Source organism: Mytilus trossulus, chromosome 12 (genome assembly GCF_036588685.1).
Source record: "Mytilus trossulus isolate FHL-02 chromosome 12, PNRI_Mtr1.1.1.hap1, whole genome shotgun sequence".
Taxonomy (NCBI): Eukaryota; Metazoa; Mollusca; class Bivalvia; order Mytilida; family Mytilidae; genus Mytilus; species Mytilus trossulus.
In genome coordinates this window covers 2,886,884-2,902,965 of record NC_086384.1, presented here as the reverse complement: position 1 = coordinate 2,902,965, position 16,082 = coordinate 2,886,884, and the positions used below count along the sequence as shown (strand labels likewise).

The 16,082-nt window shown below is 32.7% G+C and overlaps 1 protein-coding gene across 1 annotated transcript; it reads right to left on the bottom strand.

The window, feature by feature from the left end:
• Positions 1-4,532: 4,532 nt before the first annotated feature.
• Positions 4,533-15,406, bottom strand: LOC134693470 (uncharacterized). The gene is made up of 5 exons (XM_063554302.1): positions 15,174-15,406; positions 13,933-14,089; positions 12,890-13,041; positions 9,960-10,077; positions 4,533-4,787 (listed from the first exon to the last, which is right to left on the bottom strand). Exons 1-5 carry the CDS (start codon positions 15,205-15,207, stop codon positions 4,565-4,567), a joined length of 684 nt encoding a protein of 227 aa, XP_063410372.1. The 5' UTR covers positions 15,208-15,406; the 3' UTR covers positions 4,533-4,564.
• Positions 15,407-16,082: the final 676 nt, after the last annotated feature.

Genomic DNA, 16,082 nt, shown 5'->3' with positions numbered 1-16,082 from the left:
AAAATACTCAAATCCCAACAGTTTCGTTTTCCTGTTAATAAGTATTATTTTTTTAATTTTATCAAGTTTATTCGAATTTAAATTTTCAAAAATGTCAAAAGTTTTTATATGGATACAAATTTGAGGAGTGTACGAATCGATAGCATTTTAATGTTCATTCAATATCAAACCTTAATGATGCATGCTATAAACGGCTTTATTGTTAAAGTATAAAGCAAAAGCTTGAACCTTGTTACAGGAAGTTAAAAGATCTTAATTTAGAGAGAAGTAAAAACCTAGGGTATTATTTAATAACAGAACCTCGCAAAAATAAAGGAACAATGAATTTATTGTTTATGCAAAAATAATGAGATTGTCGATAAATAAGAACACTTGTGTATAACGCAATCGAAAATGTAGTTTAATCACATATATTTGATATATAGTGTGTGAATTTATCCTCTTATCCTTAAAATATAAATATTATAATTTTGTATGTTTTAGTAAGTGAATTATTAATAGATTATTAATATAAATTACAATTATTTTTATATCAATTTTGAAAATTATTTATTATCAATACGCTTAGTAATTTATGGGAAATACATTTGCATAAATTTTTCTATAAATCCATGTTAATATTTGAAAAACTTGCGACAGGTTTATGATATCTTTGATACGATCATTCTAAGATAGCTTCGAGACGAAATCTGAGATATGTCCTAGAATAGTCATACGATTATCATAAGACATGCCCTAAGATATATCAGGTCGTAGAATACCTTCATGAAACCAGCCCTAGTTGTTTTATTTTTATTTTCAAGTGAATTTATATTAGAAAATGATTTTATAAATGGAAATTTTTCTTTGAAGTTAAACAAAGCAAAATAAAGTGACAGATTTGACAAGGCTATTGATTGTTTTTTTTAGATTATATTAACCTGTTATAATTATTCAATAAATTCTATACATGATTGTGACAGGTTCGGGTAATTATTCACTCTTTTGCTATCACTGGAACCAAATTGGCAGAAATTCTATACAGCATTTTTATTAGGGGAAAAATAGAAAATATCTTTTTGTGTCATCTTCCGAAGCAAGCTTGTCGGCTCTCCGAACTTTTCCGAATGCGAATCGCAAAAGAAAACAGGATGTGGTGAAAACATAACAAATGAAAACACACTGAGGTGTCTTTTAATTTCAGTCAAAATAACGAACCCTTCATATCATCCTATATGATTATAAGGTTACGAAACGTACCCAGTTACTAATGGTTATGCATGAAAATACCATTTGTTTTGATGTTTCTATTGTGATTAAGATAATTACACATGCACTCCGTCTTGAATTTTCCTCGGAGTTTAATATTTTTGTGATTTTACTTTCTTCTTTAACTTTTTTAATAATTCATGATACAATTTTCGTAGAAAATAAACTCGTCATAGACACCAGGACTAAATTTAGTATATACGCCAGACGCGCGTTTTGTATACAAAAGACTCACCAGTGACGCTCGAATCCAAAGAAGTTTAAAATGACAAATAAAGTACGAAGATGAGGACCACAATTCCTAAAAGGTTGCCAAATACAGATAAGGTAATCTATGCCTGGGATAAGGTAATCTATGCCTGGGATAAGGTAATCTATGCCTGGGATAAGGTAATCTATGCCTGGGATAAGGTAATCTATGCCTGGGATAAGGTAATCTATGCCTGGGATAAGGTAATCTATGCCTGGGATAAGATAGTCCTTACTTTGTCGGTAAATTGAAAGTGTTGTAAACATGAAATTTATAAAAAAAAAAATACCACATTATAAGTCATACACATTTCAGTATTACTAACGATCAAATTGATCTTCAGATATTTTGTGAAAACATTCGCAGTAACTTATATTTTCTTACATTTACGTCATTTGATTTCCAGTCAAATCATGAAATATCAAGTTCTTCAAAAAATATAAAAGATCATTAAATGACCTATGAGTGTTAATGATGTTTTCTTATTTATGTTGATTTTCGAAGGGAGATGTCAACATCTTATTCCATGATCAAATAATATGAGTGATGTGATTAACACACAAATGTTCGATTCTGCTTGTATCTGGGGGTACAACAAAATATGTGTCATGGTGATAAAATATGTGTTTTGATTTTTGAAAATAGATGTCGCATGGATGTTCATAGACACATTTTTTTAATTCTAATTTGTATTGCCGAATTTGTTACTAACGAATAATAATGAATCAACAGTAAATAGAAATCCAAAACAGTGACCATGACTTTATCATGTTTATGAATAGATATGGCTGTATTAAGTTCTGGAATTTTTTAGTGGTAAAGTTATAATCCTTCTTTTCTTTCTTTATCAGTTTACACAGAGACAATCTAAATGACAGTCTCATGTGTTTTTATTTTACCAAAAACCCATCAATCATCGTCAACCATCGCCTAAATAGGTTATAATCACTACTTTGATGAAAAATTGAAATCCCTAATATCATATCAAGTTCATAATTTTTGACTTTCATGAATTATCCTCATTGATTAAGTTTTATGAGCACTTAAGATGTGAAATAGAATTGAATATAAGTACATTTTACCTGGTGTTATGTTTTAGAAAAATAAAGTTAATTTTAAATAGAGCTGTCTCTCTTTGAACAGTTAAAGACAAAAATGAGTTTTCTTTCATTAAAATTGTATGATCGTAAATGATATTAAAAAAGGCAACAGTAGTATATCGCTGTTCGAAATTAATAAATCGATTGAGAAAAACAACCCACTGAATGAAAAATAGTGCCAAACAACAATTATTGACAACACTACTACTATAAAATAGTATTAGTTATATAGTGTGCTAGTGACCTAATACGGTGTATATGGGGTCAGTAAATTCCATATAGGATGAGAGCGAAGCTCGAATTCCCATATGGAATTACTGACCCCATATATACCATAAAACGTCACTAGCACACTATGTAACGAATTTATCTTACCGAACATCTTAACGTGTAACTAGTGTATCTTAAACTAGTGTCGTACTAAAATGAGCAAGTCTTCAATACTGTTAGCATTTAGAAACTAGCTAATTCCATTGATCCTACAAAAACCCAAAATCCTACAAAACAGATGCCAACAATACCAACTTGTTAGGTTAAAATATGTTTTATGAATTTAATTCCATTTTAGTCATCAATTTCTTCGTCTGTTGAAACCATTTTTTTTCAAAACCGTTTTGTTTTTATAAAGGGAGGTAACACCACTTCTAACCGTGTATGAAATACGCCCCACCCCCTTCTAACCTTATATGGAATATAAAGGGACATAACACCACTACTTACAGTGTATGACATAAGCCCCGCCTCCCTACTAACCTAATATGAAATATACACGGTCCCAACGAGGCCGTTTTAACCTATCATATTCCTAGAAATGTATAGGAGGTAAGACAAAATTGCTTACAAGGACAGTCCAGTCGAATCAATGAAGATCAAGTTCTTCGAGAAATATAAAGGAACATTAAATGATGCCAATATGTATCATTCGAGCTTTATCTCCCGGGTACAACATGATATTTGTCATTGTGGTAAGACAGGTAATTAGTATAGACGATGGATGAAGCAAGAGTTTTCATATACAAATTAGATTTCTAACTACTTATTTGTATTGACGACGTCGTAACATTACCCTGGACGGAAAGACTTTCCACGTATTCCTTTGACGTTTAGTCCTTTGACTGGCAAAACCGTAGAATGAATCTGTCATTATTTTAAAAAAAATGTGTTTCCAATTTATGGACTTTGGCTCACAGTATTTCGGCTACTTGGTTGACCATTTCAAAGTGTTGTCATCACTGATCGTATCACTGATCGTATCACTGATCGTATCGCTGATAAAAATATAGCTAGCAAGAATATATAAGAAAACAGAACTAGAATATGATCGTTTACCTTGACAAATTGTTTTGTTTGTAAAGACTATTAAGGTGACATTTTGAAAATCTCATTACGCACACTGCAAACAATGTTTTGACTCAAATTATATCAGAATGTCGTTTGTCAGCCAGATCAAATTCTATGTCTATGTTGTTTGTTCAATCATTTATAGCCGTCGTAGAATACTGAATCATATAAAACATATACTAGTATTTAAGTTTTCATGATAAGCTCTTTTTGAATGTGAACTGGAATAAATGTCTTCTCAATCAAATCATGCAAACTTACTGTAAACCAACTTATTTTCGCCAGCGATTTATTTTCGCGACTTTCGCGAGTAGAAAAATAACGCGAATATGTGAATTTTGGATCTTTCCTTTTTAAGCTTCATCAAATAAATAAGAAAATCGCGAAATTAAATAGCCGCGAAGTAGTCAAGAAAGGGTAAAACGCGAAATAAAGTATCCGCGAAAATAAGTTGGTTTACAGTATTCAGAAACATCTTTATCGAAACCTTACATACGGGATTACTGGATTTATAACACTTATCTGTATCAAAATTCACAAGAAAGCTCAAACATACACAAACGTAGAACAACAAAATAAATGCTGCTATCAAATGAAAATAAAAACTGCATTGCCCTTTATTATATCATAAACAAACATTTATCAATCTCTGCAAAATGGTTGACAATGAAACAAGAACGATAGGTAACAAATAACATGTCACTTGAGAGGCTTTAGATTCTGATTTGGATTCTGAACAGAACGCGTCTGTATATTTTTCTGCTACGTCCTCCCAGTATTGTTTTGCTAATGATGTACATGTTCCTTGGACAGCTACAATCATACAGTCATGCCATACTGTCACTATCCTGAAACGAAATAAAATATGCAGTTCTGAAATAACGACACTTTCCTGAAACAAAATATAAACATGCAGTTCTGACATGATGACTATCCTGAAACGAAATATAAACATGCAGTTCTGACATGATGACTATCCTGAAACGAAATATAAACATGCAGTTCTGACATGATGACTATCCTGAAACGAAATATAAACATGCAGTTCTGACATAACGATACTATCCTAAAAAAAAAACATGCAGTTCTGGCATGACAAATACTATCCTGAAATAAAATGAAAGTATGCAGTTCGGAAATGACAGTACTATCCTGCTACATCGTGACTATACAGAGACTGGTAAATATATAATGGAATCATAATATTACGTTCTTTATCATATGATTTGTCATCATATTAACAAAATTTTGTATGTATAAACATGATTTGAAAGATACATGCAGTTATCTGCCATGTTGCTACTAACCTGAAACGGAAAAATACTAGCAGTACGGTTCATTGACTGTCTCCAAAGATAACATTAGCCCAGCAGTAAGCTGCATGATAACACGAATATTAGTTATTCTAATTGATTATAAAAATTTCGAAATCATGTTGTAACAGCTATGATACCTAGTCCTTATTTGACGTTACTTTTGGTACAGTGAAACCTGGGTAAAACGAACCCTGAAAATACTGAAATTCGGTTTAAACCAATCAATTTCAAAGTCACACAAATTTCTCTATCAATTAACGTTAATTTAGACATTAAAAACCGAAACCTGTCAACATCGAATTCCGAACAGTTTTTGCAGGCTCGTTAGTAATTAATAACGTGTTGTTTTCAATATTTTACATCACTGGGTCGATACCTCTGCTGGTGGACTATCAGTCCCCGAGGGTATCATCAGCTCGTTAGTCAGTATTTCGGTACTGACATGATTTAACAAACTTTACTAAAATTGTCCGTTTATAAATTTATAAATTATTAAGAAACTAAGGTTTCAACTCCCTCAGGCAAAGTTGGCTTTAGATGAATTTGGCTATTATTTTAGGTATTTTTTGACATACAGCTCTTCAACGGTTTCGGTACTTATACATCTTCGGATTTCAAATGTTTGGCTTTGAGCGTTCCTGATGAAGGTAAATCCAGAAAAGCGCTTCGGACGCAAGAAATTAATAACGTGTTGTTTTCAATATTTTACATCACTGGGTCGATACCTCTGCTGGTGGACTATCAGTCCCCGAGGGTATCATCAGCTCGGTAGTCAGTATTTCGGTACTGACATGATTTAACAAACTTTACTAAAATTGTCCGTTTATAAATTTATAAATTATTAAGAAACTAAGGTTTCAACTCCCTCAGGCAAAGTTGGCTTTAGATGAATTTGGCTATTATTTTAGGTATTTTTTGACATACAGCTCTTCAACGGTTTCGGTACTGATACATCTTCGGATTTCAAATGTTTGGCTTTGAGCGTTCCTGATGAAGGTAAATCCAGAAAAGCGCTTCAGACGCAAGAAATTAATAACGTGTTGTTTTCAATATTTTACATCACTGGGTCGATACCTCTGCTGGTGGACTATCAGTCCCCGAGGGTATCATCAGCTCGGTAGTCAGTATTTCGGTACTGACATGATTTAACAAACTTTACTAAAATTGACCGTTTATAAATTTATAAATTATTAAGAAACTAAGGTTTCAACTCCCTCAGGCAAAGTTGGCTTTAGATGAATTTGGCTATTATTTTAGGTATTTTTTGACAAACAGCTCTTCAACGGTTTCGGTACTTATACATCTTCGGATTTCAAATGTTTGGCTTTGAGCGTTCCTGATGAAGGTAAATCCAGAAAAGCGCTTCGGACGCAAGAAATTAATAACGTGTTGTTTTCAATATTTTACATCACTGGGTCGATACCTCTGCTGGTGGACTATCAGTCCCCGAGGGTATCATCAGCTCGGTAGTCAGTATTTCGGTACTGCCATGATTTAACAAACTTTACTAAAATTGTCCGTTTATAAATTTATAAATTATTAAGAAACTAAGGTTTCAACTCCCTCAGGCAAAGTTGGCTTTAGATGAATTTGGCTATTATTTTAGGAATTTTTTGACATACAGCTCTTCAACGGTTTCGGTACTTATACATCTTCGGATTTCAAATGTTTGGCTTTGGGCGTTCCTGATGAAGGTAAATCCAGAAAAGCGCTTCGGACGCAAGAAATTAATAACGTGTTGCTTTCAATATTTTACATCACTGGGTCGATACCTCTGCTGGTGGACTATCAGTCCCCGAGAGTATCATCAGCTCGGTAGTCAGTATTTCGGTGCTGACATGATTTAACAAACTTTACTAAAATTGTCCGTTTATAAATTTATAAATTATTAAGAAACTAAGGTTTCAACTCCCTCAGGCAAAGTTGGCTTTAGATGAATTTGGCTATTATTTTAGGTATTTTTTGACATACAGCTCTTCAACGGTTTCGGTACTTATACATCTTCGGATTTCAAATGTTTGGCTTTGAGCGTTCCTGATGAAGGTAAATCCAGAAAAGCGCTTCGGACGCAAGAAATTAATAACGTGTTGCTTTCAATATTTTACATCACTGGGTCGATACCTCTGCTGGTGGACTATCAGTCCCCGAGAGTATCATCAGCTCGGTAGTCAGTATTTCGGTACTGACATGATTTAACAAACTTTACTAAAATTGTCCGTTTATAAATTTATAAATTATTAAGAAACTAAGGTTTCAACTCCCTCAGGCAAAGTTGGCTTTAGATGAATTTGGCTATTATTTTAGGTATTTTTTGACATACAGCTCTTCAACGGTTTCGGTACTTATACATCTTCGGATTTCAAATGTTTGGCTTTGAGCGTTCCTGATGAAGGTAAATCCAGAAAAGCGCTTCGGACGCAAGAAATTAATAACGTGTTGTTTTCAATATTTTACATCACTGGGTCGATACCTCTGCTGGTGGACTATCAGTCCCCGAGGGTATCATCAGCTCGGTAGTCAGTATTTCGGTACTGACATGATTTAACAAACTTTACTAAAATTGTCCGTTTATAAATTTATAAATTATTAAGAAACTAAGGTTTCAACTCCCTCAGGCAAAGTTGGCTTTAGATGAGTTTGGCTATTATTTTAGGTATTTTTTGACATACAGCTCTTCAACGGTTTCGGTACTTATACATCTTCGGATTTCAAATGTTTGGCTTTGAGCGTTCCTGATGAAGGTAAATCCAGAAAAGCGCTTCGGACGCAAGATATTAATAACGTGTTGTTTTCAATATTTTAGTAAATAAGTATTTGAAAATTACCTGTCAAAACCAAACGATAGCAATCAAAACAAAAAAGGATTTTTAATTATTTGCATAATTTAATTAAACAAACACAGGATGACATAGTATTCCCGAGGGTATTTGAGATTAAATTAACTGGTGAGTTGTGATTACAAACTAATTAGCATGTTTGTGTCCATGTCTTTAGTGGTCACATATTTTTTTTGTAAAAAAACGTCAAACTGGTCAGCGCCATCATCGCTGAAAATGACAAGAAATGAGAAAGGAACTTTCCCATAGATCAATTAAATAAACGTTACTCAAATAATGACGGACACTAAATCTTAACCGCCATTCTGAAGCTAAACTGTTTAATTAAATAATAGTTTTAAAGCATTTCACTTGATAAAGAAGTCGTGCAACACAACATGGTCAATGGGTTTCGATTGCCGGATTCCCTTTGGAGTCCCTATATATTGATTCGGATGCTCCTTAAGCCTTCCGTTAGCTATTTAGCAACGATAAAGTCCGAGAATAAACTGGACCCTGCTGTTATTTCACTCTTATCATGTGACGAGGTATCAATCAGCGAGTGGCCAGTTTAGTCCAAGAACTCGTGTGTACAATGACGATCTCGATTCAACTACGGGATCGTCTTTTGACAGTGACCGGGCACCTGATTTGGTCTGTGAATTAACGATGAGAAAATAATTGTTAAAAGCAAAATCGCTCTACGTCGGACATCATTGAACGATTTATAGTTTCACAACGACGATCGTGATTGACGGAGTGGCGTTTGATTTATCAACAAAAATGAAGCAATACGTCTATCTTCATCTACTTATATTTTTACATTTACATCTAAAACAACACAAAAATAAATTGTCGTCTGTTGTATCACAGTAACATTGAGTAAGTGCCAAAATTGTTTAGGTGGCGGCTTCAGTTTACCTCTACAATCCAAACACCTGTGAAAAACTAACAAAACGCAGAGTCCTACGGAAGTTCGGTTTAGACAGGTTTCACTGAATTATTGGCTTTCCAACGCTTGTATACGTTTTGGACATAACAAAATTGTAAGGTAAAAAGTTATGCAGTCGCGTTATTATCATGAAACTTGAAAATCACATTTAAGTATGCCAGTATACCAGGTTATTACCTGAAACGGAGTAAATAAGATGTAGTCATTTAAAAAAATAAAGTTATCGTCACTGAGACCTAGTGCTATTTTGTAATTTTCTTACCTTGCCCATAAAGAACAAAAATAAAATATTTTTACAAAAATATGCAAGAAAAAAAGAAAAAGAAATGTGTTAAATAGTTACTTTTTGTAAAATATAAATCTGTAACAGCCACAAAAAGAAGAAGCTTTGCCTGAGAGATGAACATGTCATGGTTTTTAAAACTATTCTCATGGGAATAATATCTCGAAATAATGTTATACATTGCCATTTGAAGGTAAGTCCAGATCCCAGAAATGCACGTCGGACGTCTGGAATTTATAAAGTGTATGCATTCAGTGTTATGAATGGCCTATATATAAAAATATGGAAATGATTGAAGAGACCAAACATTCCAAAAAGTATGGAAACTTTTGGCGATGATCAAATAAGAATTTGGGTTTAAACACCTTGGTGTTTTTAATAACTTTAACGTCTAAATATATACATATAAAGAACACAGTCGTATTGATGATATTTCTGTTTGCACAGAAGAACAAACGATCATGTGTTTGCTTTCTTTATTTATACGAATGAAATAAACTGCACAGTCCAAGGTTATTAGCCCGATTATAATGAAGAATACAATAACTGTGCCATTCAATTTCGTTGATTTAATCTATAATATTTTTCATAGACCTCAATTAATACTTCTAGAACTTATTTGTTGATATACACCCATTCTATATATAACTTACGTGCACATTGACAATGACTGATTCGTTTGTATGTTTGTCGACATTTCTGTTGTACAACTTGAAATAGCTGATTTAAGTGTGGCATTCGATAATAAACAATCAACTGCATCTACCATGCCTAGAAAAAAGTAAAATAACAAAAATACTGAGCTCCGATGAAAATGCTAAGCCGACAGTTTTTTAATTTGCTTGTGTGTGTTTTTTTGTTAAATATTTCTTTGTTTGTGTTCTGATTGAGGTTGTGATACGGTGATGACAATTTTACCTATTATGTCTGTTTTGTTCTCGCATAGTTGTGAAAATAATGGAATTTGATGCGACTGTCATACAGGTGAGAAGTTTGTTGCTATAAAATCATAATTTTCGGCTTAGAAAATTCCTGTTCAGGAATATAACAGTTGTTATCCACTCGTTTGATGTATTTTATCTTTTTATTTTGCCATTTGATTAGGGACTTTCTGTTTTGAATTTTCCTCGGAGTATTTTTGTGATTTTACATTTTCCCTAATGGAATGGCAAAATGAAAACACCAAACACTTCAAAAGTATGAACAACAACTGTCATATTTCTGAATTCCAACAGTGGAAATCATTAGAAACAGTTGAAACCAACTTCGACAATATATTCCTTGTATGTAACAGTAAGTTTGTTTGGTACCTTTCAAATATAATTTCATTTCAAGAGGAGGTCAACGTTTCAATTGCAAGGACCTTCATTCCTAGTAAGGGTTAATAATTGACAATATGACAAGTTTATTGTGGTTTTATGATTTTGCAAGTTTTAAATCCGGGTTAAAAAAATTAAACCGAGGGAAAAATATCAACTCTAATATAAAAACAACGAAACAACAGACACAATGAAGTGTAACAAAAAAACAAACGACAATGCAATACACAGAAACGGAATATAAAATAACAACCGCCATTTTCAGACTTGGTACAGAAAGTTTTAGGAAAAATGGTGGGTTGAACCTGGTTTTGTGTCTAGCCAGCACTCGCACTTTTATAGCAATGTTTAATATAATATTAAATTGACAATATTTCACGACAGGACTACAGTGCAAATAAATTCAAGAACAGACAACAGTTATGATAACAGTTTAATTTCGATTTTTTTTAGTAGAAGTGCATAACAGCTTACCGACTATGCATGCTTTGGAACATTTATATTGAAGGCTGTTGAAGCGTCCAAAATTCACGTGGAACTAAATTCATATTTTAGTTGAATAATACCTTATTCAATAAACTTTGTGTTATCGGTGAATGTCTCACATGAGCAAAACTAATTCATCAATACTGTAGTTGCACACTGTTTATCAATTATTCATGTAATTAACAGATATGCTAGTGTTTTAAAAAAGTTAATTGCTAACATTAACATTTATAAACACTGAGATTATTATTATCATTTCGAAATTGTTTACATTGCAATTTCTGATCTTTCTAATCATTAATAATCATTTCATCTGCTTATTATGTAATGCATCAATTACGGGATTATTGATGAACATCGTGATAAAATGAGAAAAGGGTAAAATCACAAAAATACTGAACTCAGAGGAAAATCAATTTGGAAAGTCCATAAACACATGGCATTATCAAATAACAAAACGCATCAAAAACGAATGAACAAGAACACAAAATGAGAATGGTTGATTATGAAATGCAAACACTCCCTTGTTATTTAATGAGACGTATCTTATTATACAGAAGGTTAAAATACTACGAAAAAATAAAGACTGTCCCTTTTCCTTCGATATTACCACAGATAAGGGATCATGCTATGATCTATACCAAACGTGATGGTTTCATTTTTCAGTATTAACATACTTTCTGCGCCGGCGTGATCTCGTGTACACATCTTCATTATAACGTTACGCCCGTGCACGATACGGACTTCATTAAGACGGGTTATACGCAAACAACTACAACCGAGTTATGAAAAAGAACATATGAAATCAACTCATATACGTTTTAAGTTAACATTCACAAATTGTTTGACAGAAACGAAGTGTATGTGTCTCAAATCACTAGGAACATGTCTTCGCGGTCTTAGATCTTCTGATACTAATATAAGTACAGACGATTACTATTAAGTTTTACAAACTGCTCCCTTTTTTATAAGAGATCAGACACATTGCCATTTCTTTATAAGTACAGTGATAAGGACATAACTTTGATTCGAAAGTACCACTAACAAGGCTCGATGATGTAACAAGGAACCTAACTGGTTATTAGCCATTTATTTGGGAACACTGCATAAAAGATTGTTTCCATAAAAGGTGATTTACTATTGCAGGTTTTAATCCTTGTACCTTTGATAACTATTTTAACTTGGGAGGTTAGTTGTCTAATATTCACTCATACGACATCTTCTTAGACCCCGAGAAATTTATTTGAAAACTGTTGTATATTTTTATCTTACAATATCAGCGGGAGGTTTTATTTAGCCATAAAACCAGGTTCAATCCACTATTCATCTTATAATGTTCTTTACCAGGTCAGGAATATGGCAGTTGTATCAAATAGTCCGTTCTATGTATAAAGTTCAGATGAAGTTGGATTTTGTTGCACACTTCAGTTTACCTGTTGTTCCATTGTTTTCCTCTGATAGCTTATGTGTTTTAGTATGCAACCCGAATTTGTTTTTCTAAATCGATTAATGATCTTTGAACAGCGGTTAAATACTGTTGCTTTTATTTTGCTATAGTGTGAATTCATTTATTTTCGTGGTAACCAATTTTCGTGGAATGAGGAGAACTTGCATGTTCGTGGATATTTGATTTCGTGGTTTTGCAAGAAATCTGCATATTACCTTATAAAAAATTTCAATCTCGTTTTATAATTAGTTTAGTGGTTCATCTGTATTCACGAAATCCTAGAAAATTAGTATCCAACGAATAATAATGAATCCACAGTAGTTGATATTACCATTGATTTGTGCACACTGTACATTCCCAAGCGCATCCCTGTTTTCCTGAGAGACAGACAAGTCGGCCTCAAATTCACCAATGAGATATTGACATGATAATATCAGTAAATCGTGGTTATTAATTTGACAGCTTCGGTAATATATCAAGTTGCTACAATTGAAAATTAATCATGGCTTAATTATTGCCGAAAAATATCATCAATGATGTGGCTAAGTTATACAAATGACGATTCGGTATACATGGGTGATAGTTCCGTAGAAAAACAAGTGGACGTGTGAAGGGGAGCACTGTTATCATTAGTAAAATGATTTTGAAATGAGACGAACATTTTGATCTCAACAGCTCTAAAAAATATAAGATGGAATAATTCGTAAAGGTCAGTTATTCGGTTTATCCACTGTGTGAATTTTTGTCCAGTTCAGATACTTTGCTCGCATTTAATTATAACCTGCTCTAATCAATACTCATACTGTTCGGTATTTTTGAATGTGGTAGATTTCTATTTGTATTATATAGTTAATGCGACGCTTTATTTTACTGTATTGTATTGTAACATGTGTAGACACTAGCAGATACATTTTAGTCTTAAAAAGTCATTTTGATCGTAAGCTTGTACTTGGCAGCAGCTTTTCAGACAATGCAGTTCTTTGTTGTTTTGTACAGGTATTATAAGAAAACAGCCTTATGTCACCAACTGGTCTTCATCACAGCGAGAAAAAAAAACGCACAAGGAGGTGGGCTGCAGCTGGCCCCATAACAAATATTTTATAGATTGCAGTCGGTTGGAACCAATTAAGGTTGTGGTTGAAGACCGTACTTTGACCTATACAGGTTACCTTTTTTTCAAATTGTGACTTGGATGGAGAGATGTCTCATTAGCACTCATACCACATCTTCTTATATCTAGTTTAATGAAAATGAACGTCACATTATACTCTGAAAAATACAAATGATTTTTTTTTATCTTGGGACATGGGACAGTGGAAAAAATGCGGCGTGGTAAAAAAAGTTTTGTGAGATCTCAACCCTTAGCTCACTTACTTGCACAACGTCTGGATGAACAATGTGTATGTATTTCGATGGAAATTTTCATAGTCGGGTACAAATGTTAATGAAGTCACAGCACCATAACTCTCTATACAGTCTACCACGTTCCTACAGTTTTGTTCTGTCGATGTTTCGGTTATCATAAAGACAACTGAAAAACAAATCAATATAACTTTTCATCGATAAATCAAGTCACAATATTGTCAGTTATAAATAGTCGGTATAGATTAATGAGTTTGACTGTCCCTTGGGTATCTTTCGTCCCTCTTTTTTTGAACTCGTCGTACGTAATAAATGTTATGGTATTTCTTAAAAAGTAAAATCACAAAAATACTGAACTCAGAGGAAAATCAATTTGGAAAGTCCATAATCACATGGCAAAATCAAAAAACAAAACGCATCAAAAACGAATGGACAAGAACTGTCATATTCCTGACTTGGTACAGGCATTTTCAAATGTAGAAAATGGTGGATTAAACCTGGTTCTATAGCGCTAACCCTCTCACTTTAAAGCATTTTAAAAGCAGCTTTTATTTTCCTGTATTGTGTGGTCTGAGTTCTTAATTGTTCATTGAAAATATGATGTACGTCAAACTGTCTTTCGTTCCTCTGATTTTTCTTTTGTGACGGGACTACAAAGGGCCAATTATTGACTACATCGTATAGAATGATAAGATTTATTTAGAAAATGTATTAATTTACATCGCAAATTTATGTCTTAGTGTTTTGTCTTTGTATTAGTTGTCTGTCATATCTGTTTAATGTTATTGTTTCATTAAAATAGTTATCAAAGATACCAGGATTATAATTTAGTACGCCAGACGCACGTTTCGTCTACATAGACTCATCAGTGACGCTCATATCAAAATATTCATAAAGCCAAACAAGTACAGAGTTGAAGAGCATTGAGGATCCAAAATTCCCAAGAGTTGTGCCGAATACGTCGAATGCAATCTTTATCATACCATTTGTTTTCCCGCTTTAACTCCCGCTATACCGTTATTTCCTGGTCAAGGCTTTATCCATGCTCATTTAGTTGTCTCATTGGTAATCATACCACATCTTCTTTTTTATATCATTTGGTATCTGATTGATAGTTGTCTCATATCATTATTTTCATATGATCTTTTTGATAAAGCAAGACAATTCAATGGACACAACCATACCATAAATGACAACGTATGTGTCTATATATGAATCAATTTGAAAATAAAAGATTGTTTCCACATACTTACCTATAATAATAAGTATTCGACTCCTTCTATCCATTAGTATATAACTTATGTTTTAAAGTCTGAAATAGTAAATATGCTCAATTAGCATGTGTTTTTGATTGCCTTTTTCTCTTTGTATAATCCGGTTTAAAATACTTGTTTTTCAACATAAAAGACCAAGCTTTCGTGATCAAACAATTTCTGATATGTTTGTATTTTAATACACCTGTTTTTTAAATAGAAGAGTATATCGAAGTTATTTGAAGGAAGTAGCATAAGACGGATTAACATTTTATCGAGTGGATGTTGATAAGGTGTCTGCAGGTCACAATTTTATAAATCAATTGAAATAGGAGTTTCAGACCAGAATGACATTTAACATCATGAATGAATAACATTTCAAGGTTACTTAATCATTATGAATGCACCGAATTTAGCCATATCCGACACATAAATTTAATGAAACTATACATACTCTTAAGTATAAACTTAATCGCTTTCAAAGAATATTACGAATCAAGATGTCAGACAAGCTGTGGTCCGCTGATTTCTCATTTATATATTCAATACCCTTTTCACTTGTCTGGTAGTATTTTTTCACATATTTTATATATAAGTATTTTATCCCTTAGTTGAATTGGGTACAGATCTGTTTATTAATTAAAGATACATATATAAATCTATGTTCCCCATGGGTGTAATATCATATTGATGCAAAATGTGTATTGAATTACGTAACATGAAAAGTATTCTTTCATTATATGAAAATTAAAAATTAATTGGTTTTCGTATATTTCAAAAATAATGAGAGAAAAAAAAAAACTAAAATATGGAGCCAATAAAACTTATTATTATTTTTTTAATTACCTACTTAACTACATGTAATAACTAGAAATATTCTTTAGTGCTAGTGTTGAAACATCAGTAAAA